This window comes from Acanthaster planci, linkage group LG15, assembly GCF_054643075.1.
Source record: "Acanthaster planci isolate LZ-2023a linkage group LG15, COTS_SCS, whole genome shotgun sequence".
In the NCBI taxonomy this organism is placed as follows: Eukaryota; Metazoa; Echinodermata; class Asteroidea; order Valvatida; family Acanthasteridae; genus Acanthaster; species Acanthaster planci.
The window spans coordinates 955,499-979,591 of NC_141791.1; the positions used below are offsets into that span (position 1 = coordinate 955,499).

The following is a 24,093-nucleotide window of genomic DNA, read 5'->3' on the forward strand; positions in this document are numbered from 1 at the left end:
TCTCCGCGTCTCCGCACATTTCCAATGGAGGGAAGACCTAGACCTAGCACTAGACAACAGATTCGGATGCAGCCTTTGTGTAAGAGCATCTTTAGAGAAACTGAAATAAAGTTTTATCTTTTGTTACCTTGCTTTTTTCCTTTCAATACAGGCTTTAGAGACACGCCTGGAGGATGAGATTAGGAAATTTGATGAGCGGATTGTGCTGGAACTGGACCACCGGGTTGCTGAGCAACAGATGACCTTGGAGAAGGCGGGCGTGGCTGGTTTCTTCACCACCAGCAAACCAGAGGAGGTCCGTCTACAGATGTACCTTCTGGAGATCATCCGCAAACTCAGCAAGATGAATTTCAATGCAGCACCATTCAGTTTTACGTGTTCTTGAGAAACATATGGTTGGCTGTTGCAACAGTAGGCCACTAGAGAAGCTCACTGAACATGTACATCTCTCGCTGAGATCTCTGTGAGACGTGATAAGTTGGCTTCAAGTTAATCTTTGGAGTGATGGTAGAGACTTTGTGTTTGCCAAGCAAAAGGATTACTGGATGCTCAAATTAAGTTTTGGCCTTGTGCTAACTTTAGGAGTGGACTCCAAGTTTCCTCATGAAACAGAACTTGATAAACCGTGACTTTGTATGCGAGAGAAGATCTGACAGGAAGGTAATTGTTGAACTGCAACAGGGAGACACAGGACTGAGGAAAAGGAATTGTGAGCAGCAAGCCAACCCAAGGATTCCTGGATTAAGGTACATGATATTGTTCCTTCAGCAGTTTTTGTTAGAAGGATTGCATTTCACATGTGATATGTTCATGTTTTCTGGAGTAGCACTAAACATGAGAAGTACCCTTTCATGGATGTGCTTTGCTTGTGATATCGGGGATTAGAACGTGGGCAGTGTGATCAAGTTTACTAGTTCACAGGCACAGTTCCTCTTAAGTGACAGCTGTTTCCGTCCGTCAAAGTGTGATATTTACCGCTGAAGTAACACAATGCTGGAGTGAGGAATGCCTTTCATGCTGACGGGAGGAAAAATGTCATTAAAAATTGGGAGTTTCGTTGATGGAAATGTATGACTAATAGTAACCACCAGAAACAGACAAATTTTTTTTTAATGAGCCATTAGGAGTTGACCTAATGGCAGTAAGTTTCGTCTTGTGTCATCTTGAGACTGAACAAGACCCAAATGCAAGAAGTTCTGAAACTCACAACCCTAGCAACCCAGTTTGCACTTTTACAAAATGGATAATGTCCAGTCCCCCTCCCTAGGCAAGATACTCGACTCCAGTTTCTCTTCTGCACTGTGGAATGAATAAGCACAGCTTGAGAATGTTGAACAAGAAACTTCTGGGGCCAGTACTGGACGTTGATGGGCATGCATAGTATTCATGCTAATTCACATGCAGCAAGAGGTACGGTGGGCCTCTCTCAGAATGTTTCATGGAAACCTGCTGGAGTTTCCAAAACTGGATTTCATTGTCTCATCAACAGCGCCCTCTGCTGTTAATATGTGGCTGTGCTTGCCAGTGCCATGCATCGCAGCTTGGGACTTCTTCTCCTCACACGACCAATCAGTCCAAATCCAGATTTGGACCAAGAGGGAGTAATACTCTGTACTTTTGTGTCCATGAGCTGGACTTCTAGCCACAATTTCCTTCTTGTCAGAATGGAACCATAGTACAGAGGTTGAGGGTTCATGCATTTGTGTATGCATACATGTACATGTAAGAAGTCATGACGCTGATGCCCCAAAACAAGCCATCAGGAAACAGTTGCTCCCATTGGCTGAACAGCTATAGTTGGTGCCCCCTTAGAATTCTGATGTCATCATTTAATTGTTATCAGTGGACATTGTTTACTCCTTTGCTGAGGCCTGTGGGGTATTTCTAGTGACAATGCCTCTGATCTGTTAACCCTAACCCAGTGAACCCACGAGGACCTTTTTGCTAGGGCACATCCTCAATTCTCCCAAATCCTCCAGTGGCCCTAGTCCAAAAATTGTATTCATCCTCAATCCTCCAAAACCCATCAATCTTAGCACTTACAATGTATGTTCAAAATGAGAGGTTAATTCCTGCCATTATGTTGAGGCAGTGTGAATTGCCTTCTCAAGCAGTGCGGTTGATTTCAAAGTAATCTCAGGCTGGATTTATGCATGACTAAGCATAAACAACACAAGGTTCAACCCATGACCTTCACACATGGCATCCTTCACAGTCAGCCATACACTTTTGCCATTCATTCTCAATCCTCAAAAATCTTGCAAAACTGCCCAAAGGATTGTGGAGGATTGAAGAGGGTTCCGTCAAGTTGTGTTGTCGTAAATTGTAGCCCACTTGGCTCTTGTGAAGACTAATAATCTTCTTGAAACATTCAAATGGGGAACTTTGGGGCTTGATTCAAATCAATAGAGGGTTTGCATAGCTGCCATCTTTGCAGGCTAGTGCTTTTGTTTCACAGGGTATGCACAAAGGAGGTTGCCCTGTGGAACAAAACAACTGCCGTGCTAGATGGTTAGCATGCAAAGCCTCCATTGATAGTAGTTGACCTTGGGTTCCATTTGTGTCCCTACATGCACATACTGTACACGTAGGTCCTCTGCTTACAAGATCGAAGAGATTTTGAAACCAGAATGACAGTGGGTGAAATCCACACTGTGACACGTGTTCCTTCTCTTCACTCTTCATCTTGGTCATATTTTTTCGGAGGGAAATCTCATCAAACTTCCGACCTTACCATTTTGCCCTCTAAATTACAATTCTCACACCTCTTTGCTTTGGGTGAGGAAGAGATGGGAAATGACTGCCAAATGGCTGCCCCGTCACATGTGATTGTGATTACTGAGATGCTGAGATGTGGAGGAGGGGGGGGACCACTGACGACCAAATTTCCTGAATCAGATGTCAGTTAATCCGTGCTGCGACTAGTTGTAATGGGAAGTTTCCACATGTTGGGGGCCTCCCGGAGGTTGGGAGGAAAGTAGCGAACTTAAAAGAAGGAAATGAAAGGAGGAAACTTTCATCAAGCAGCTAACCAGATGGACCGAGAAAGTGCATTGGGTCAGGATAGGGTCGTCACCTGCAGTATCAGGACATTAAAAGTTGGGCTCATTTGCCTAAATTGTGAGACCTTGAAATCTAAAACAAGTGAAGGTATTGAAATACAGGAAAGCCTGGAAATCTTTAAGAAAATAACGCCTTAAGTGTGTGATGCCTTGGTGATTACAGCCATAGGGTACAGCTGTGTCTCAGTTGAAGTGAGTCAATTCACCTTGAGTAAATATATTGATCACTTTGTACACATGTACGGTATGTGAATGATTAAAAATGACTGAAAAAAGCACATTTTTTCAACGAGAGACACGATATACATGTAATGGCAGTGGCAATCAACTTTAAAAAGGTTTTTTTGGGGGGGGCTGTGCTCAGAGACATGAGCTTAACAATTTTTTGTTTGAGTTTGAATCAGTGTCTTGCAGACACGAAGTACCTCAAGGCCACTTTCTTGAAGTTGCTAAGGGCAAATTCAAGCAATCGCAGTGTTGACGACTTGTCAATTGTTGTCTGGTATCCCGGATTTATTTACACGTAAAATTTATGAGCACAGCTTTGAAGGAAAATTAAGCAGTGGTCGACAGGTGGTCATACGTGGCTGGAACTTGGTCAAGCTGAACACTGGAAATGGGTTTCAAGCTAAGACATGCAGTAGCAGTGTCCTAAGCCAGTAACTGGTGCTCAGCTGATTTTGGCTTGGCATAAATTTATTTAGAAGTAACGTGTGGAATAATAGCTGGACTATGCCACTGCATGGTGCAGGTGTAGAAGTACATGTAGCTCAGCTGTGCCATAAATGCCATACAGGTGCATCTAGGAGTGTGGACCACAGTGCTACATTTTTGCATTCTATCATAAATGTGAAATTTTTGCCTACTGCTTCCTCCATCCTTTAACTTACTTCCCGTCCCCCTCCCAGATCCACTGGCTATGCGCTTCTTAGCCCGACACTCTAGCCACTCAAACCTCAATCCTCCACAACTTTTATAACTTGTCAATAAATAGATCTGCTTTTCCTGATGTCATTAATGTAGCCAGGACTGTCACTGCTTACCATTCCATCCCAGCTTGTAAATTGTTACGCCCTATTTCTGTCACCCTCTATTTCTGTTGCCCTCAATTTTCTGAGAGGCCCAACAAACATCTCTCACCAGATGATAAATCAACAGAAAAGGGGCACTTCCCAATCCATCAGACCACAAGTTGTTCCCAACGCCCCCATCCTTCAATCCCCAATTAACTACAAGAACCCTTTGTCAATCCCTCATTAGACTGTGGGACAAGACCAGGAAGACTTGTTAATGTTATTGTCTGCTGTCTATAACCTACATGTAGCTACTCCCCCTGCGACTCCCCTATAATTGGGCATGGAGTTGGTACAGAGCAAAATCAGAGGAAATTTGTAATGGTGACAGAGTCCCATTCTGCCCTCCCTGCCCTTAGTTCCCTTTCAGAGGTCATCACGCTTTGCAGAATACAGAACGTTTGGGCAAGTGCTAGAATGGTAGACACCTGATTTTTGAGAAAGCCCCCTACCCAATCTGCTTCTTCTCCGAGTATTCCTACATGTAGGAGGCAAAGCTCAGGGAACCTCCTGGTTACTTGAGTGGTTTATCTGATTAGACCTCACTCTCTGAAGACAGCATAGTATCTCTGCCAACCCAATCCACTCCTCTTGGATGCTAGTAAGCAGGCGAAAGCTATTTTGGAACTGAGGATTGCAAGAAATGAATCTGGTCCAGTGCCAAGCATTGATGCATAGTCAGAAATCCCCCTCCTGTCCCATCCCACTTTGCCTTATTTGGGATGCATGGCTATTTCTCACAAATACATGCAGCTTGTGTTCCAAAACCCGTACAGATTCAGCTCTTGAGAATGGGTACTCTTGGTTTTCAATTTGTGGAGATCACTCTTGCAAAGTTAGCAGTATGTCTCTTCGAGTTTGACGTCTTCAAGAGTACTTTGAGTACCCAATAATACTTCTGTTAAAACTCAGCAGTGTGTCAAGTGCATGTACGTGAACCAAGCCCACATTTTCTCTTATCAATGGCTGTATCCCCAACCCTCCCCTTGCCTCTGTTTCATCTGTGGCTGGTTTGTTGCTGCATAATGACCTGCAGGCTCTGCCTTCCATGCAAACTGGTGCATTACTAATTGTATCCAAACCACTCATGGAAAAAGAAAGTGTTTATGCGAACTAGAAAGTATTCTCAGTACTGCGTACGTACAACATGGTTGATGACTTTTCATACTTCATAAATGAGCACAAATCGTTATGATACAACCATCATGTTCTTTGAGGGTGGACAATGGCTCATCAATAAGGGGAAAAAATCAAAAGATCTGTCGAATTTAGGATCAAACCTTTGTCTTTATTGCGTTAAAAACCAAAAACCATTTAAAACTTCGAGACAGTGAATAAAATCTGGATTTTTTTACTGTATCTCACTGTAAAAAGAGCTGAATCAGATAATCACCTGCTCACACCACTTAAAGAATACAAAAAGATTTAAACACTAATAGTCAACACACAGTCACATTCACAACTAGTTCTAGCAAGTCCTTTAAAATAATAATAATGTAAGTAATAACAAAATACCAGTAATATGTATAAAAATCACTCAGTATTCTTCCACTGAATCTGACATACTCATGGTTAAGACACATTAATAATGAAGTGATGAAAATTCTCAGTAATAACTGACTCAGAAAGTAATGTTCACTTTCACTTTATTGTCCATCTGTCAATGTCTGCATGATCCCCTGCACAGCTACATGTAATTCTTCTACTACACCTTGTGACAGGAAATCGTGTTTTTATGATGTCCAATCTGCTTAGAGCAGGAGCAACCCCTCGTTGGTTGGAAAGAGCCATGTTGGTCGGGAGTGTTCATTTTGTTGGTAGCGACGTATCTGTGAAGCGAATGGCATTGTCGTGAACTGGCGAAGTTCAGTTCCGAGCAAGGGAGCTTCTTTTGCTGAGGAAATTGCACTTTCTCTTGGTCCAGCTAGAAGCTCAAAGGGATAATTGTTTTCCCTGAAATATCCACTGAAATTTGAAGCAATAAATCTTGAACATTTTTCTCCAGGTTTCTAGTCTTTAATTTAAAGTTGAAATGGAAGAAACAATTGTTGAAACTTATAAACTACTAAACAGTAATTTCAGTACACTATGACTCTCCCAACTTAGCAATAACTTATCCTACTGATTACAACTTTCCAGTCCCTGCACCAAATTAATTAACGCACATCCTTTCCTCAAATTTCCGAGGCTGTTTAAGCTGTAAACTTGGCATCCCTGCCGTGTGGTTCGTCGAAGTCCAAGTCTGGTCCAATGGGAACAATGCCAAATGGGTTGATGCCCAGATGACTTTGCTGAGGAAGGAAACCGATAAATTAAAATCCAAAGATACACATAAATGCCAGATTTCTCTCCTTTTTTCTATGGGTGTCTACAATCAGCAAAGTTATGTACAGCAGTTAATGGAACAGCTGTGCCGTGTCATTGCTGACCCTTTTAATAAGATGGAAGAATGTCTAGTTAATGCTGTAGGATGACATGGCATTGTACATGTGAAGGCAAAGGTTCCGTTTTAGAACTGGACTGATTTCAAAATTCCAAAGTTAAAGGATCAATCACTGATGCCATAAATTCTTCGTAGACTCACTTTTTTGTGCGTCTTGATACTCTTCTTCAACGCATGAAAACTAACAGAAATCCATTGTCAGGGTTTAAGTGTATTGAAAAGTGCACTTTTTTAAAACATCAAAAAATTTCTCCAAACATTAATGGACGAGTGAGGTCCTGTTAAGTGATAGCAGAGTTTCTAAGGGACATCAATCAAACTACTGGCATTTACTCAAGGAAGTATATGTACATCTATTAAAGTTTGAGTATGATCGTGAAACAACAGCGCCCCCAATAAACATTACACGAGGCCAATAGTAAGAAGTCCAAGCTTTACCAGGTAGTGGTTCTGGATGTGTTGCTGGTCCACCGAAGCTTTTATGGCTTCATTCTGATACAAATCACGAACAAATCCCCAGATGTTCGGATAGTCGATGATTCGTTTCTTGTTGCACTAAAAAGAGAAAAAAAAGGAACATAATCAAGTACAACCGTTTTAATGCAGCGAGATTTTTTTTATATAAGCATGAAAAATGACAAGGCCATCTGTTTATGGTTATATTCCAGGATAAATGATTTCCCATGGTTACTTGTAAATTTCTGAAATGTGAAAACAGGACATATCAAAGGAATGAAAAACTAAAGATTGGCTTAAGTTTCTTATTTACCTTACATTTGATAAAAAGATTTTTGTACAACAATAAAAACGTTTGCTGATGTCTTCCATACCTTAAAGTGGCCATGATAGACCGTATCAAAGCGTATGAGTGTTGTGAAGAGACGTACATCAGCCTCAGTCAAAGCTGAACCAGCCAGGTAACGACTGTCAGCCAGGATTCCTTCAACCTAAATAAAGGAGTGAAAATATCCATGGCTGTTGAAGATTTACTGATTAAAAACCTGGTCTGGTCCCCTCTCTGAAAAAGACCAAAACTAATTCTCAGTGTTTTTCTTTTTGTGGCAGGTACCTTTTTGGGGGTGTGGTGTGGGGGTGGAGAGGGGTTGGAGGGGTATAGGTGATGCAGTCGGTGGCTTGATGTGTTGTAAATTTAAGAATCAGTTAATCTCTCCCAGTTTTCCCAAGCCTATTTTCCACCTCTTTAAAATAAGGCAACAGTAACAAGATTCAGGTCTGCATTTCTTTCTTTCAAGATACAATTAAGATGATATGTAATTAGAATTGGTTTACTCTGTACTCCGCAATCTAATTCTTACTTTGTCCAGTCCATCAAACACTTCCCTCACAGCTACATCGTAGGCTTCCTGGCTCTTGGCAAAGCCTGCACGGTACACACCATTGTTGATCATCCTGAAGCAACCAGAGAAAATGAAGGAAACTGACAAACCCTGGTTATGTACCTAGGATTTTGTTTTCCCATTCCATCCTTTTTAACCCATTTCACCCCCCCCATTTGGTTTTAACATCCTGTCGCAATCTCCAACTTTACAATCCCCAAACTACCCTACTGTCAAACCATCACACTCAAAACCTCCAGTCAAACACTAGAATTTATTGCCCACAATTTGATGATAAAGGCAAATATGTGAAAAGGCTTATATTGGAACTGCGTGGGTCACTTTTTATGTGGTAATGGTTGATTTTAAGATAGATGAGGTACATTCCTTATTGTTCCTAATCAGTCTTTAATTTCACCTCAATTTCTGGGTAACCTGGACGAGGGCTTCTTTTAATGGGAGGGGGGTGGGTGCAAGAGGGAAGTCTATAAAATGGACAAAAGAAAACACAATTCAAAAAATTCAGACACTGAAAGAGAAAATCAAACCAGGATAAGTTTGAGAACTCCATCACAAATATGTCATCGAGTCGACTGTTTTTTTTTTTTGAATTGACAGTTTCATATGAGTTGACCTACGGGTAAACCCATCCATTCAGCTCGTTTATCTTGTCCTTGAGTTGTTCTGGATAGAGATCCAGGTTTCTCTGCTCGGACGTAGCACAGAAGGCATTGCACTCCTTATTGAGCATGCGGATGATCTCAGAAGACTCGTTGTTTACGATGGTGTTTGTCTTCTTGTCCCAAAGGACTGGAACAGTGAACCGACCGGAATAGCCTGTCGGTCAAAGAAAAACAGGGACACATTTGTTGACTTTTATCTTTAAGTTGCACACTGGAGTCAAACTCAGGACTGATAATGATGAGTCAAGAGAGAAGAGAACAACGACCCTAAAGGCTAAATAAGCTTAATTTAACGGTGGGCTGTCATCCACAGTATACTTGGTAATGAATGCGTTTTGTTAGTTAGTTTCCCAAACGGAAGTGAATTGACAATTACTCAGTGCAGGAAATGGCTCGTGAAAGTCTGGAAATCTCATTAGCATTGTGGTGTGCATTGAAGTTTTTTCTGCAAATGTCAGGCTAAAAAAGCTGACAGAGTGACCCCCACAGTATCATGGTACAGGATAGCTTTTTAGTTTCAGGTTTTTTTCCTGTTGAGGTACAGTTCCTTGAAAACAAGACAATTTGTTCTTCAGCCTACAATTCTTATTATTTCCGCTTTCCAAAAAGGTGAATTTTCTCTATTTTCTTCCAAGTTGAAATTCAGTCTCAAAATAACTTGCAGTAAACATCTGTGCACTAATCAAACCCTGATCTTAAAACTTTGCAAAACCACCCAGATGAAGTTTAAATATAGTCACACGTTTTTCTGTTACACACCACATTTCAAAATGCTAACCATTCGGCTATTTGTGCTAAGTGAATATATACATCCTCCCCTAGGTTCACCAACAACGGTCACTTCATTCATATTTAGTTTTGCAAACAAGCCTTCAAATTCCTATCTCATCATGAATCATGTAGGCTGCTTCCCTCTGATATCTGCATCCAATATCCCCCTTCTTGTCATTAAGTGCCATGCCGATCTGGGGATGGTTTGCATTTAGCCCGACTAAAACTGCCCAGAGATAACAATCGGACAGGATTAAACACTATATCATTATCATGCTGCTTGGCCATGAATTCATGAAAACAAGCTGTGTGTGGCCATGGATCCAATTAAACGAATTCCTTTGTTCATGTTCCTCATATAGTGCACTTTCTTTTGGGTTTGTTAAACTCAACATGAAGGCCTACCAATTTATGTGCTACACAACGCTCTTGTGTCAGTCGCATGTTGAAATGACTCAAGACCTGAGCAGGCTCTTATTTGTATCTTTTTTACATGATGTTTGTGAGTACTTTTCAAGCACCAGCAGAAAATATACACACCAATAAAGTAATGTAAGTACTGTAATCATGTGCGCATTAATAAAACTGTTAAGTGAGGGTGTCTAAACAATGCGCCCCACGCTGGACCAAGAGAGGGCGCAAATTTCCTAGCAACAGAGGCTCCTTTGGTCAGAACTGCACTTTGCTGGTTCACGAACAATTATGAAATGCATGCGTTACAGTTGCATCACTACCAGCAAAATGAACATTTCTGACCAACCTGGCTCTGTTCAACCAATGAGGGGGTGCTTCTGCTCAAGGCGGATTAACAACTACATGCATAGTCTTGATGTAGTACATTCTGTGTGCAGTACAAAATAACTCATTAAATACATGTGTGGCTAAACTGCTACCAGTATGTCGGTGAGAAGAGACTTGGATGCAAGTTTGTTCTATTCTTTAAGCATTAAACCACTAGGGTTTAAAAGGAATGGCTGATTTCATGGATTCAAGCTCTAAACATGGCAAACTTGTGAATGAGATCTATATGTATATTCTTAGTAGCAGCATCTAACAGTTGAAGTCAAATAACTTCTCATGAGTAAGACGAGCAGTTCCTTAAGGAGCAGTGCGTTCTTGAACTGCCTCTTCTAGGGGAGCAAACTTCAGCAGGGATATCCAGCAGCTAACAGGACGGCATGACTGTACCTCAGCCTTCCGGCTTATGTGCTGCCCATTTTAGTCTTGTTTCCATTTCTGCCTAGGATCTCAGTTTATCAATCCCAATAGTGAGGTCAAGATCACTAAGCAATGAGCCAAAGCCGAAGAAGGGGCTGATGAATTATTCCAAGAAGGCACAGAATTCATGTACAAGTTCATCCGGAACATTCTCATGATGTGCCCCCCAGCTGGTACCGTACACCCCTCCCCCGCTGGTGACAGGGCTGCCTTGAGCCCACCAGAGTCAACAGAGCAAGCACTGTCCCGTAACCTTGACCTTGTCCCATAACTTTGATCTCTGCAGCCTCTTGTACTGCAACCATTTCCCCTCGTTCATGATTACCATCTATGCCATTTCTGCCATGCCCCATGGAGCTAGGATTCTGAAGTATCTCAACAGGTTTACCCCAGGCATGATAATCTAGGATAGTTACAGGGAAAAAAGATAAGGGCCTGGTCAGGAAGGATACATCGTGAAAGATTGAAAAGACTGTCCCCCCAAATATGTGTAATCAGCTGGTTCAGTATTCCAACTGTGCATGCCCAAACTGAAGTGCGTCCGAGGTTATTTAGGATCAGCTGAGCAGGTGCACAAGAAGGATGATTCACAATAGTGCGCCTCCAACAGTTTGCAATGTGTTGGCCAATTACAACGAGCGAAATTTGTCGACCCTTTCCAAAGGCACATTGGAGGCGCACTATTGTGAAACGCCCATATTGTCTGCCATATCAGTGGAGCCATACGCCAGCTCACGTGTGCTTTTTATTCCCGAAAAGACCTTGGCTGTTTGAAATATCAAACTGGCTCATTAGTTCACTCTCTGATTTTCAAAGTGTACTACTTTCTTTTTGATCCATTTATTCCCTCTTTCACCCCTTTAGTGCAGCTTTTTTCATGAGTACTTACTTGCATCTGCCTTGAAGTAAATTTCCTTGAGAAGCTTGGCACCATTGACTGTGTCCAGCGTGCACTTGGGTTTCTAAAGAAAGATTAAGACTAAAAAGCAATTTTGCAGGGAGCAACCTGACTAAAACGGAAATTTTTTCTTTGTTGTCTTCTTCCAATGTCATCACATCCTGAAATTGGCACTGAATGCCCTGCTGGATCAACAGAAATAAATGAATAAATAAAAGATAAACAATGTTTTCTTTTGAATAACTTGGATCCTAAGTTCAAATAATAGCGAAGAAAATCATACAATTTGGAGATCATCTCTGGTTTATAAAAATTCTAAAAATGTAACTGTGTTTACTGCATCTTACCGAATGCCCTTTTTCAAAAACGTTTTTGGCGTATCAAAAAATGACATTACTGACTTTGACAGTTCAGACATTTGTGACAAATGCCATGACTTTGCTTTGAGTGAATATAAGGAAATTGTAAAAAATTACTTTTACAAGATATGCAAGCAGAGACAGAAATTTGTCTACTTATTTTATTTCCTAATCACATCAGTCTATAGGATAACATCATTATCATTTCCCCTGTAATAGTGCCTCTTGAAGGAGCAACTGATTAAAGTTTATAAATGTGTACTTCATTTTGCCAAAACTCTTCTGGAACCGTGAAAATGAAAAGTAGGATTAAGTATGCATGCATTGTTTCATTTGAACTAACCGTTCTAAACATCACTATGACTTATATTCAAATTAAGTGCATTTAGTCGCCTGAAGTTATATTAAAGGAACTTTCAAAAACAATGTTTAATCTTACAGTTACAGCATTATTTAAAACAAATTCATTGAATGGAGATATTTTGGCTGAAATCTTCAGGATGAAATTGGGACTTCTTGTTATAAGAACAATGAGAAACAAATGCCACAATTAGCCAAAAAGAACAGCATGCATTTTTCCATCCGTTCTTGATTTAGTTAAAGTCATTCTCAGGAAAAAAGGCTAAATGCCAGAGAGCTAAATCCTTCAATTTCAATCTGATTTTACTCACACCCAAGGGAGTTACCAGCAGGGTGAAAAAAATGACAAATGATATGATGCAGTATGAACATTTATACATGTCAGAAAAATTGACAGCATCCTGTCACATGGTTGCTCACTTCAATCAAATGAGCAAGTTAAGATTCTTCTCAAACTGTAATATTTTGATACTTAAATATTATAATTTGCACTCCCAGAAAAAAAGAGCTTTGGTTTTAAAGCTTTTATTTCAAATTCCACTGGGAGGGAATTTGTCCAGATTTAACTGGGGGGGGGGGGGTCTGTCATTATGAACAGGGTTCACTTGTCCTTCCTGTGCTTATGCCTTTGGGGATCAGGAAGGCAGGATGCATTTGATAATGTCAGTATAATCCTTAATTAAAATTGGATCTGTGCAGAGGTCTTCATGACAAGCAGTACTAGAAGTGTAGATATGAACCATAAGAGGTGATGCTTGTTATCGTCCAAGGACGAGAAAATTAAACAGTGGAACAAATGAATCCAGAGGAGCAGGGGCATAACTAGGATTTCCCTAATGAGGGGGCACAAGGCCTAGGGGGCACCAGCTTTCTGTGGTGTGGTTTTTGGGGGACAAGCTTTCCTTAGCCTTGTTCAATATCCATTCATCCATTTTTTGTAGGAGGCAGGGAGGCAGTAGGAATTTGTGGGGGCACGTGGGGGCAAACATTTCAGACCAGCGTGCTGCATAATACCGTTGTCCTCAAAGTTGCTTCCTGTGATTACTTCTCTCTACCGAGGAACTCACTCCTGGCAGAGTTGGCATTTCTAGCAAGTCAAATTTCCCTGATATTGCTTCCATCTTTCCACGTCTGTGCTGAATCGTTATGCAAACCTAGCATTTTAGGAATTCCAATCATCGCTTGCACGAATGTTTCTTGAAGTTGTTTTCTCATCAATATGGCTACTTTTTATTGGACCAAGCCCCAACAGATGGGAATTTAAAAAAACACAAAGTACATGTCCATCATTCCGTCTTGAACTACCTACATGTGTTATTCAAGTACAGTCTCTGTGATGTGGATTCTTCAAACATCCTCTTTTTTGACCTTCCGGTCTGTGATATCAAGACTCGACAAAATTAAACTGCAGACCTCACTAATTGTCCTTCCAGCTGTAGGGTTCTTCTCCTTTAAGTTCTTTCACAGGGACCGACTGTATTAAATCATCTCTTGGCATTTCGGCTAACCATTCCTTGCATAGTCCTTCTTCTCGCTTGAGGATCATGTGTACAGAAGGAAACCAACTTGAAGAAATTCACCGTCACATGCAGGTGCAGTTAAGGGTATTCAGTCCCGTCCCCACCCAACCCCCACAAGGATCTAATTGTCTCCTTGGCGAAACCAAAATTAATAAAGCATTTTATCCTTCAGCTTGAAATGAATTTTTGCATGTAGCTTTGGAGAACATGCGGAAAATGAACTTTGTAATCAAGCCAATGAAAAAAATCTGCTCAATTTTGGGAGGGAAATAACCACCGATTTCTAACTAAAATAGATTTTTTCCTATAAAATGAAGACTTTTGACAAAATGTTTCATAGGAGCTGTGCAGTTTCCTCAGTGTTTGTGTTTCTGAGGAGCTATGACTAAATCCATCAATGCTTTCAACCGTGACGACAAAAGCAGCCTGGCCAATCAGTCTTTGAAATGTAATGAGGTGATTTCAGCAGCTTGACTGGACCCCTGAAAAAATTTCCCTCTTGTTTTGGAGGAGGATGTTATCGATAAAAGCGTAATGAAGATGACACATTTTCACAACTGGCCATTCTGAGGAAATGGGATTTGAGTTCTCAGCAGATGTGACCTTTCTTTGGCGACAGAGTTCATGGCTTTTTGCCAGTGTAAAGGGCCTCAGGCAGGATGGAAGGACTCCTACGGCCTGGATTGAACAATTTATATCATACACTATGATTGATTGTACCGAATGATTTGATCACCAAATCGTCAGAGGCGTCATCAAGGGCCAAGTGTGGATGATGGATATCCAAACCTGAACCATGAGAAGCACTATAATTAGACATGCAACGTTTCCTTGGATCAGCTGATTTCTTTGTGTTCACTTCAAACTCGTGCCAATGAAAATTGCCACACACTGTACAAAAGTCTTGTAAAGATTGCAGCGCCCTCATTTTTTTTCAAAGTCCAAGTTGCCTGCCTGTATAATACTGACCGTAATTCATGCTTGCTTTGTGCATTGTAGGAAAGCTACAGATCTCTAATATGAAAATTAAGCTGCTTAATTTTAAGATAATAAAAGTAATAATTTATAATAGAAAGATATTTAAACAAGAAACAAAATGACAGATTGAGTGAATTTCACAGTAAAGTTCATAAACTTAAAAACAAGGGGCTTAGGAAACATTTGTGCACTGATAAGCCAAACTACCTGAGCAAATTTATAATAAGACATCCAGCTGGCAAAGATGCTGAAGTGTTTTTAATCCTGTCATCATCATTTTGTCATTGTCACTTAGTCACTGTCACTGTTGTTCGGTTACTTTGCATACTGTTCCCCGTTTCAAAATACAACTTATGACCACCCACCTGATCAGTGAAGCTCCACCCCTCACCTCCAAGGAACCAATCAACAACAGTGTAGGGTAAGAAATCCTGGAGGCCCTTCAGTGCCCTGACAACGAGAGTACGGTGTGCCCAGGGGCAGGCTAGGGAAACATAAAGATGGTAACGATCTGTCTCAGCCTTGAAACCACTGGAACCATCGGCTGAATGCACACAAGAAAAATTAGAAGGTTTACATTGAGGAAACCCTCTTGCATCCTTTTCCTGAAGCTGTAATGATCTGAAACATTTTGTTACAGTGTTAGTGCTCAGTTTTAGTTTGGTTTATTGACAGACTCAAAAGTCATGGCCTGAAGGTGAAATTCAAATAACACAGGATTCACAATGAAAAAAACACACACAAACTTACACATGAAATAAAATATTAAAAAGGACCCCTGAAAAGGAAAACAAAATTATACAAAGAGCAGAATAAAACTGGAACGTCACAAGAGGCAACTACAAAAAGCCACTAAAATTCAGAATATCAATAAAATAGTCGACCGTGTTGGGTGAAATAAACCTTGATCAGCACTTATGTGAGGAGATGCAGTTTGATTGGAATTATCATCCATTTGGATGAGATATGATCTCACAAAGTTCTGAAGCTGCAACAAGAACAAACACGACGATACAAACTGAGAAAGTACAACACGTGCACAGTGACAGATTTTCCAGGAAATCATGCATTTATAAAGAGATGCAACTCAAGTAATGATAATAATCATAATACTAAGACTTATAATGCGCATTTTTGCAAGTTACAATGTGCAGCAAATAAGAAAATAGAAGAATGTGCAATAGTTTCATCACTTGAAATTTGACAAAATAATTAATTTGGATTTTGTTTTTGATCAGTGGAAGTTTTGTGCCTTTTAGCCTTCTCTAAAGAAAACAAAACATATTCTACCTTCTGAAAAATAAGCATCTCTTAAAAATGTAGACATCCAGAAAATATTAATATGTTTTTCTCATGGCAGTATGTAGTCAGGAAGATCACACATGATGGAGACACGGGCTGTAAACGTTATCCATCCATACACATTAGTCCATAAAGGCAATCTAAAATTCACCTTTTCCACTTTTCACAAAATTACCCTTGAGTCATTCCCAATTCATGTGCATGAACCAACTTTTCTTTTAAGACAAAGGATGCCAGTTTTGACAAACTTTCTTCTACATTAAGTTTACTGAGAACAACTTTGAAACCTTTGAATACTTAACCTCTGCAGATGTCTCTCGATTGCCAGTCACTCAAAGAATATCAGTGTGAACCAAGAGCAAGAACAACTTCTGATAACCCAGCACAAGGTAAGCTTCCCTCATAGCTCCAACTACTAATCCCCAAGAAAAACCAGCTAGCAAATCATTAGCCTTATTTTCTAAGTCACACATTCACAGGTCCGTAGGGCTCTTAAGTCTGGGGCTTCTGATGCCCTATTCTCCAACCAACATCCTGTCCTGTTCTACCCCTGGCCTTCCGGAAGAGATTTCTATTCCAACATCAAATGTTAAACTATTTACTCAGGGTGAACCTGTGTTATCAAAGAGCCCCCAGGCCAGGAGTGACACATCCTTGTCCATTTTTTTCTCTCTTTAGAATCTGCAGCTTATTTAGATAAATCCCTGAGCTAGAACATGTGTGCATAATTTGTTTCTTGCTTCATGGAGTAACAGATAGCGACAGAAGTGATGAATCACTTTTAGCATAAGACGTGTCAGGTTGTTGTTAAATACAAGTGAATCTTGACACAGTGCATCACTTTGAGTTTACTGTGATGTGGTTGTCAGGATTATTCAAAACCTGGGACCATTTTCATGAAGATATTTGACGCATGGCAACAGCACGTCACCAACAAAACAAGCCGTGTACATGTCAAAGATCATCAGGTTTTGAGTTGTTTCCTTTGTATCACTGTGATTCCATGAATTATGAGAGGACAATCGCTATAAATGATGTCATTTGCCTTTTTGGTGACTGCAAGAGCCAAAGCATTGACCGACCAACTGGAGTGACACTGACTAAGCATCAAAGTGACCCTTACTAACTGGACAACCAACTGACAGTAAATATTACGGGCACTGGCCAACTTTCTCGACCACTGACTCACCAAACGGAAAGGAAAGGGAGGGGGGTGAGAGAGTAAACGACTTGCATCTTTTATTTGTCGCAATGTGTAATGGGCAAGACTAGAACACCCCAAAAAAGCACACACCAGGTGCAAATGCCTGACAATTTCCGCATCCTTCATTTCCAACAGGTTACCTGGTGTTCCTCTTCCTGACCCAAGTCCCACCAGGTTTGCCCCTCTTGGGGCGTCCGGCTTACCAGAAACCACAAATTGAAAATTTCTGGAGGTTTCCTTGGAGGCTACTGGTGCGGTTTGTGGCATTGCATTAACTTGTTGGAAGGCTCCAAGAGTAAGTCAACCTTGATTCTTATTTTAGTTACTAAAGCCATGGGGAGGGGGGAGCTAGTAGCTGTGGAGAGTCCCAGAGAATGGGGAAGGGGCTGTCACTCTGGAATTGAAGTAACACCTGTTGATAAACAGGATGTGATGAGCCATCTATGCCTAGGTCACACACCTACTAGCTTCTGGGACAGTGTCCAAATGAGCTCCCACACTATCTCCAAGGGGTTCTGTCAGTCAGTCTAGCTGGAGATAGAACACTGAAGGAACTCATGCATAGATTCTCCCTAAAAGTGTTGGTTTTTGCAGCTTCCTGATACTTTCATCCAAGCTTTGACGTCATAAAATAGGAGACTTGTTCCGTACCCACATGCTGTAGTTTCCTGATCATGATCTTTCATGCAGGCATGTGAATATGTCGCCTGTCACCTTAAAAAAAAAGCGGTAGTTTGTATTGCATACATTGCTGCCGTACCACCCAGAACTATTAATTTTGGACCACATCTGAAAATCACCATGACATCTCAGCTGGGAGCTCTTTGGATGTAAAATTCCTTTCTCCTTTAAAGAATGTACATACCAGACGAAACACATGGAAACAGTTCATGAAACTGCACCTCAAAATACAGAAGGGCAGTGTGGCTTGGTGGGTTTTGTTACCCGTGATACTTAAGGGTTTGAATCCAGCTTTTGGCAACATGTTGTGTCCTTTGGCAAGTTACTTGACCCCAACATGGCTCTCTCCACTTAAGAAAATAAATTACTTCTTGCTATGTGCTGGAATCTAGTCCAGGCAGACATGAAATAGTCCCAGTTGCAACCCAGAGATGGTGAGCCACACTGATTCAAGACAGACTCAATTTTATTTATGAGTTGTTAGGATCTAGGGATACCTTGTATAATCCATGCCTTTAAGATTGCTTCTTATCTTGACACATCACAGTTTTTTCTCAAGTGTCCCTCTTGAGATTGTCCTGGTGGTTTTTGTAACCTCCCCCTTAATAGATCACTGTGTATTAGTTTGATTTCTGTGTATTGGTCCTTTTGCTTCTCTTTTCATTTTCCTCATGGGTGATGTTGCACAAAAGGAAGTAAGTAAAATTGTTCCTTTATCTTCCAGTGTGTCGGTATTCTAGGTTTTAATCTCCTTATTTCACAAGAGTCTCTAAGGAGGAAATTTCCACTATTACTAAGACAGCTAAAGCCTGCTATATTTAGCCTCTTTCATTGGTGCATGGCCCTCTCCAACTTGTCGAGTTGTTGGCCCCAGTCCCACATGCCGTTTCCACTCAGTGACACAGAGTCTTTGAGCTGAGGTTCAGGGCTTTCCCCAGCAGCCAATATTGAACACTTCCGTTCCTTCCTGCTTCGTCTAACCATCTTCATTGAGCGGCCAGGTTTCCTGTCACTGGTGCGTCAGCCCCGCTAGCCGGCCAATCAGATGGCGTGGGCTAGGACAGGTGTCCCGGAGGGGGTTTGTGCGTCAACTAGCTAGGCGTGCCCAGCTGCTGTCAGGTCGAATATGATTCCATGCCACAGCCAGAGGAAGGGACTCGTATTTACGCAGTAGCGTTTATTTTGTTGCTACTGTATCTTCAGCCACAAACCCTTCGGAGATTACAGGACTCAACAAGACCGGGTTATGCACATCGGGAGATAAAAAACATTTTGCTCGTCTCCACGGAATTGTACTGGGGAATCTAAAGACCAGTTTTGTTTATTGGCGGTGACGTGCTGCTAAGAAGGGAACCAAGGAAATCTGCGGTCAGCTCGGCAGCGGAGAGTTGTCTCCACAAGAGGCTACATCAAGTGGGATAAATCCTTGCATTTTTTTTAGTGCAGACACAAATTTCGATACATCATTTGATGTATATGGGGTAGCAGCCTGTTGGTGTGGATTAATTGACTTGTCTCAACAAAATATGCAGAACTTGCTAAACGTAATTGTGTAAAAAGCTAAGAGGATCATTTTACGCTTACCTGCTGTTTAGAATTTGAATTTTCTTGGGTGTCAACTACATCTTAGTAGTGAAACTCAGTCACAACGAATCAATTTGCACAACTCAGGCAGACTGTTTTCTTTGTCAGCTCGTCTTGAAGCCGTCACAATGTACATATCTCTCTATATCATTGCCTCTGCGTGCTGGTTGCTGATGGCTGCACAAGGAGGTAATCCTGAACCTCACCTGAAGGTGAGATTACCTTCATCTCCAACAAAGATTAGTTTTCTGGAAGAGCCCAGCAATGTCCACGTGGATCAGAACGGCCGAGTCCGCCTGCGCTGTCACCTCAGTGGTCTCCAGCCATACCACATAGTCACCTGGTCCAAGAACAACCAAACAATCAGCAAGGGAAAGCAACTAACAGGGGACAGATTCATGATTGATCGTCATCGGTACACAATTGCTGGCGGATACAGGAGGGGTTACTATGACTTGCGAATATGGGACGTTGTGAGACTGGACACAGGGAACTACTCCTGCAGTGTTTACCAAGCGCCAACTTCAAACTCTAGCAGGAGTGACCATGGGCCACTGCTTCTCAAATCACGGATGAGTCACGTCACCGTTTACTACCTGCCGCCTTTGTCTTATCCCGAGTGTCCAACTGAGATGCGATACCGGGAGATCCAAGTTGGGGAAACAGTGCCTGTTTGCCACTCGCAAAAAGGCTTTCCACCGATCAACTTGAAGCTGGAGAACCCACTGGATGCCAGTAGGGTGAAGGTGGATTCCACCAGCGTGTCTGATTTCATCTTCGTCACCCTGAACATCACCGAGCTTGAAAACGGGATGACTTACTGGTGTAAGGCTTCCAGTAAAGATTTCCCATACTATCAAAGCAGGTGTCAGGTGGGACCTCTGAATGTTGTGTACAAGCCCCGTGCCGTAATTCGTCCGTTGAGATACGCTATCCACAAGACAGAAGATGCCGTCTTTGTGTGTGAGATAGAGTCCAGCCCAATGTCATCCCAGGTTAGTTGGAATGTTCATCCCCCAATCGAATCGAATCGCATTGAGCTGTATGACAACAACCGGACACTACAGATAACTGGCATTCGAAGCGACGATGACGGCAGACTGCTGTCGTGCACAGCGACAAACAGCCAGGGGAATGACACAGCACACAGGGTCCTCGTAGTGAGACAGCCAGACTTCATACCTCATCTAGAAATGACCCCTGCCGCAGCAAACACCAGCATGCCAGCAAAACTTGACACATCAATCCCTCACTGCTGGGACTTTGCATATCGCATCCTCGTTCCGACACTAATCGGAATTATCGTCATTCTTATCCTTGTCATAGTTGTGCTCCTGGTAAGGAGTAAATTGTGGATCTTCTCCAAACGACTTGATGAGCACAGCGCTCAGACGGAAATCATGCGTCCTCTGACAGACTATGAGATTCCTCCAGCCATAGTGCCCATTGACAACAAACAACTTATGCTTAATATCACCTGAACAAAACTGGAAAAGACTCAGAAAAAACATTTAAGCCTCCCTAATAATTAGCTGAAATAATTCACACAAGTTGTAAATGAAAAGTAGTGATCTTTTCCTGTACAGGCCTATATAAGTGTATTTTGTTTAAAGTTTGTGTGTAATATTCCACTATCTTATATTAATGTACAAATTACTGAAAGTTACAGAGAAAAAAACACCTACGTATTCAAAAATGTTTTGTCTTGCTTTATTTGATAAATGTGTGACTAGATATTTCATTTTATGCTCAAGAAACGGGCAGCCACAGGACAGTAAGAGACAAGACAAGAAAAAACAGATTTAACATATCCCCAAGAATAGAGAAGCTGTTGCTGTTGCCTGGATGATATTCCACCGTCAAGTTACAGACATGTGAAAGTGGTGTGACATACTTGCACCGTAAAATTGGACTCTTAGATTAGTATGAACATTGTCAGTAACTGTCCCGGCAGTCTTGTTTAATATCCTTTCCACAGAATTACACTGTGCTCATGTAAAACGGAAACAAACTAACACCACCATGACAGGCGCAAGTTTGGTTGGGGGGGGGATTAAGGAAAATTGAACTGAAAAGGAGAATTTTAGATTTCAATTCAACAAGTCGTCACAGTTGACTGATCTCAGATTGCAGGATTCAAGCTACATATACCTCAGTCCTAGAACAACACCTGCCATATAGCCATCATAAATTGAATATGGCTTAGAATTTCACCTGACTTTATGCTAATTGCATGGGCAGGTGGTTGAGTGATGTCAGTTGCTTGAAAGCTTCATTAGTAGGCTGCTGAAATGGTACATATACTTTCAGAGGACTCAGATTCAAAATATTATTACTTTCAATTTTCTTTCCAAGTCTATTTTTCAGATATTTTGAGTCCTGTTGGAGTGTTAATTAATTGTACATATGCATGTACCTTACACGACAAAGGGCAAATGTAACTTGTCTTTTCAAACTTGAAATGTGTACATACATGTACATGTAGCTCTGTGTGGTTTAAAAATTGAAAGCCATGTTATGTTGTCATGGTGAAATTAAATCAGTTGTAGATTTCTTTTTTTTGTCTGGATTGTGGCAATAATACGAGATAGGGTTTGTTTAACCCTATAAATGTTTGTATTTCATGATATGAACTCTCATTATGTATTCACTATGTGTTCAGTTTTGGTAAATAATGCTTGGCAATTTTGTAGCCTAATGTAAATACAATACCCCAAGTGAAATAAAGATTCTTGAATGGTTAAAAATATGAAAGGCACACTAAATTTTTATTTTTATTTCTTTTTTACTTCTTTCTGGCGGTTGTCCCTGCCCTCCAAAGGAAGTTTTAAAACCCTACAATGTTAAAGTTGAAAGTACATAGCCTAGAAAATATGAGTATGTCTTCCAAGTCCAACAAAAATCCCTTGCAAAACAAACAAATAAATATATGAAAAACCTACGTAGAAAGAGGGAAAGGCTAACGATGATCCTGATAATTTGTATGCCTTCATTAATGAATAACCAAATAGGCAGATGGACATTGTGGAGGCAGTTCATGGTAGCAAAAAAGGTCAACACAAAATGCACAGTGAGAGGGTTTAATCATCTCTGAAGTGATTGATGCCATGTGTCAATTCCTCATGGAGTGGTCAGAACACCTTTCTCTCACAACAGTGGCCCCTGCAGTTGTCATACTTCATTAACTAGGCATTATGAACCAGGACCAGCAAACGCGACCCTGGATTTTTTGTGCGAGGGAGAAAAGTCATAAAAAATTCACGATGTACATACATATGTAATTTATATGCATTCGTAGCAATGTCTAATCTGATCAGCCTATTGAACTGGAGGCCAGTCAGCCACAAATTTTTTAAAAATCAACAAGTTTGGAAATTACCCATAATCCTCCTTTCAGAGCACAATACATTATGAACCAGCCTCTATGTGAGAAAAACCAACCTCATCAGAAGTACCTCTCACATTTTCAAATATGAAAGGGCTTTCTTGAAACCAATAAAGGAATTGCCAAACAAAGAAATAAATGCATTGAAATGATTCAGCACCTCTAACACTGTGTAGTTCGATTTCAGAAACATTTCCATTGAGCTCAAGTTCTCACAGGCTCACAGACCTCTTAGGTTGAAACTAATAATTATTCATCAACATTTGTTCCGGTGAGACTTCCGGACTATGTGACCTGGATTTACAGCCTAGCTGTCTCTCCCCCCCTCCCACAAAAGAAATAGGTTAGAAAAACAGCAGATTGTGGGATAAAAAAGTCAGCACTTGATGCTTCAGACAAGGCACAAGTCTGACCTCTGACCTGTGTGGGAGATCAAAGTGACTCATTTGTGAATGTCTTGTCGCATGTTCTGGACCAATTCCAAATTTTAATGTTGTCAACACACACAGGGCACCATTCCGTTTATGCAAAGAACTGCTCCTTGTATGATAAGGTGTGTCATTCTGTCACCGAGCCTGCAGAGGCGTTATAACTAAGGTTGAAGGCAGATTTGTTAACTTCAGAGGAATAAAACTCATGGAAATACAGATCTGAGTTAGAAGAAATACTAGCCAGAGGGAAGACCCATGAGAAATATTACAGTTTTTCACAAGGCAAGGTTAATCCAAAAAAAAATTTAAATGGTTGAAGTGATGCTTAAAGAGCAGTTCATCAGCAGCAAAGTATTTGCCACTTGAGTCTTTCTGATTTTGAAGTTGTACCCCTAAGAAACTGTGGAGAGTTCCAATTTTAGAAAGTGACGGGAAGTTTTGTACAAAGCTGAGAATATTTTGCCTCTGGATATGCAATCAAAGTTCAGAAAATGCAACCCACCAAATCAAACCAGTGGTCTCCATCTCCCTGAAACCTCTGACAGGTCTGGCATACATGTAGCATCTGGTATTAAACTCTGGGACTTATAAACCAGTATAAAATTCCACTAAAGGTTGAAAAAACAGAGGCTGGAGATAATAAAAGAATCCTTCCCCTAACATTTTCCTTGGAAACAGTTTCTCCTCCTCGTCTGGGATCAGTTTTCCACACTGTTTGCTTTCTCAAGGCGCTCTGTCCTAATTGTCTACATCCTTCCCTCCTAATCTCTGACTTCTTCCCCCTGTGCTTGATGCCTTAGTAGA

At 41.1% G+C, this 24,093-nt stretch overlaps 3 protein-coding genes across 4 annotated transcripts in view; 2 read left to right on the forward strand and 1 right to left on the reverse strand.

Annotated features, from left to right (window-relative positions):
- LOC110974622 (protein DGCR6-like) overlaps positions 1-24,093 on the forward strand; it is a 49,250-nt gene that overhangs the window by 3,372 nt on the left and 21,785 nt on the right. Inside the window, exons 5-7 of one of the 2 annotated variants that reach the window (XR_015427816.1) lie at positions 152-746; positions 16,315-16,393; positions 17,344-17,503. Coding sequence is in view for 1 of the 2 variants with exons in the window: in XM_022226415.2 (XP_022082107.2) it covers positions 152-385 (234 nt within the window). In the remaining variant the exon portion in view is untranslated. Of the gene's footprint in view, positions 1-151; positions 6,135-16,314; positions 16,394-17,343; positions 17,504-24,093 lie in introns of those variants that run through there. The other variant, XM_022226415.2, reaches the window with a different exon arrangement.
- LOC110974623 (uncharacterized) overlaps positions 5,400-24,093 on the reverse strand; it is a 36,311-nt gene continuing 17,617 nt past the window's right edge. The window contains exons 2-8 of the mRNA XM_022226416.2: positions 15,068-15,246; positions 11,477-11,549; positions 8,554-8,752; positions 7,895-7,988; positions 7,409-7,525; positions 7,017-7,133; positions 5,400-6,426 (exon numbers count right to left, since the gene is read on the reverse strand). Coding sequence (XP_022082108.2) covers positions 6,328-6,426; positions 7,017-7,133; positions 7,409-7,525; positions 7,895-7,988; positions 8,554-8,752; positions 11,477-11,549; positions 15,068-15,246 — 878 coding nt within the window. The 3' untranslated portion in view covers positions 5,400-6,327. The remainder of the gene's footprint in view (positions 6,427-7,016; positions 7,134-7,408; positions 7,526-7,894; positions 7,989-8,553; positions 8,753-11,476; positions 11,550-15,067; positions 15,247-24,093) is intronic.
- On the forward strand, positions 17,516-22,238 carry LOC147796556 (cell adhesion molecule 3-like). Its single transcript, XM_087146391.1, has one exon. The coding sequence runs from the start codon at positions 19,602-19,604 to the stop codon at positions 20,952-20,954; it is 1,353 nt and encodes a 450-aa protein (XP_087002517.1). The 5' UTR covers positions 17,516-19,601; the 3' UTR covers positions 20,955-22,238.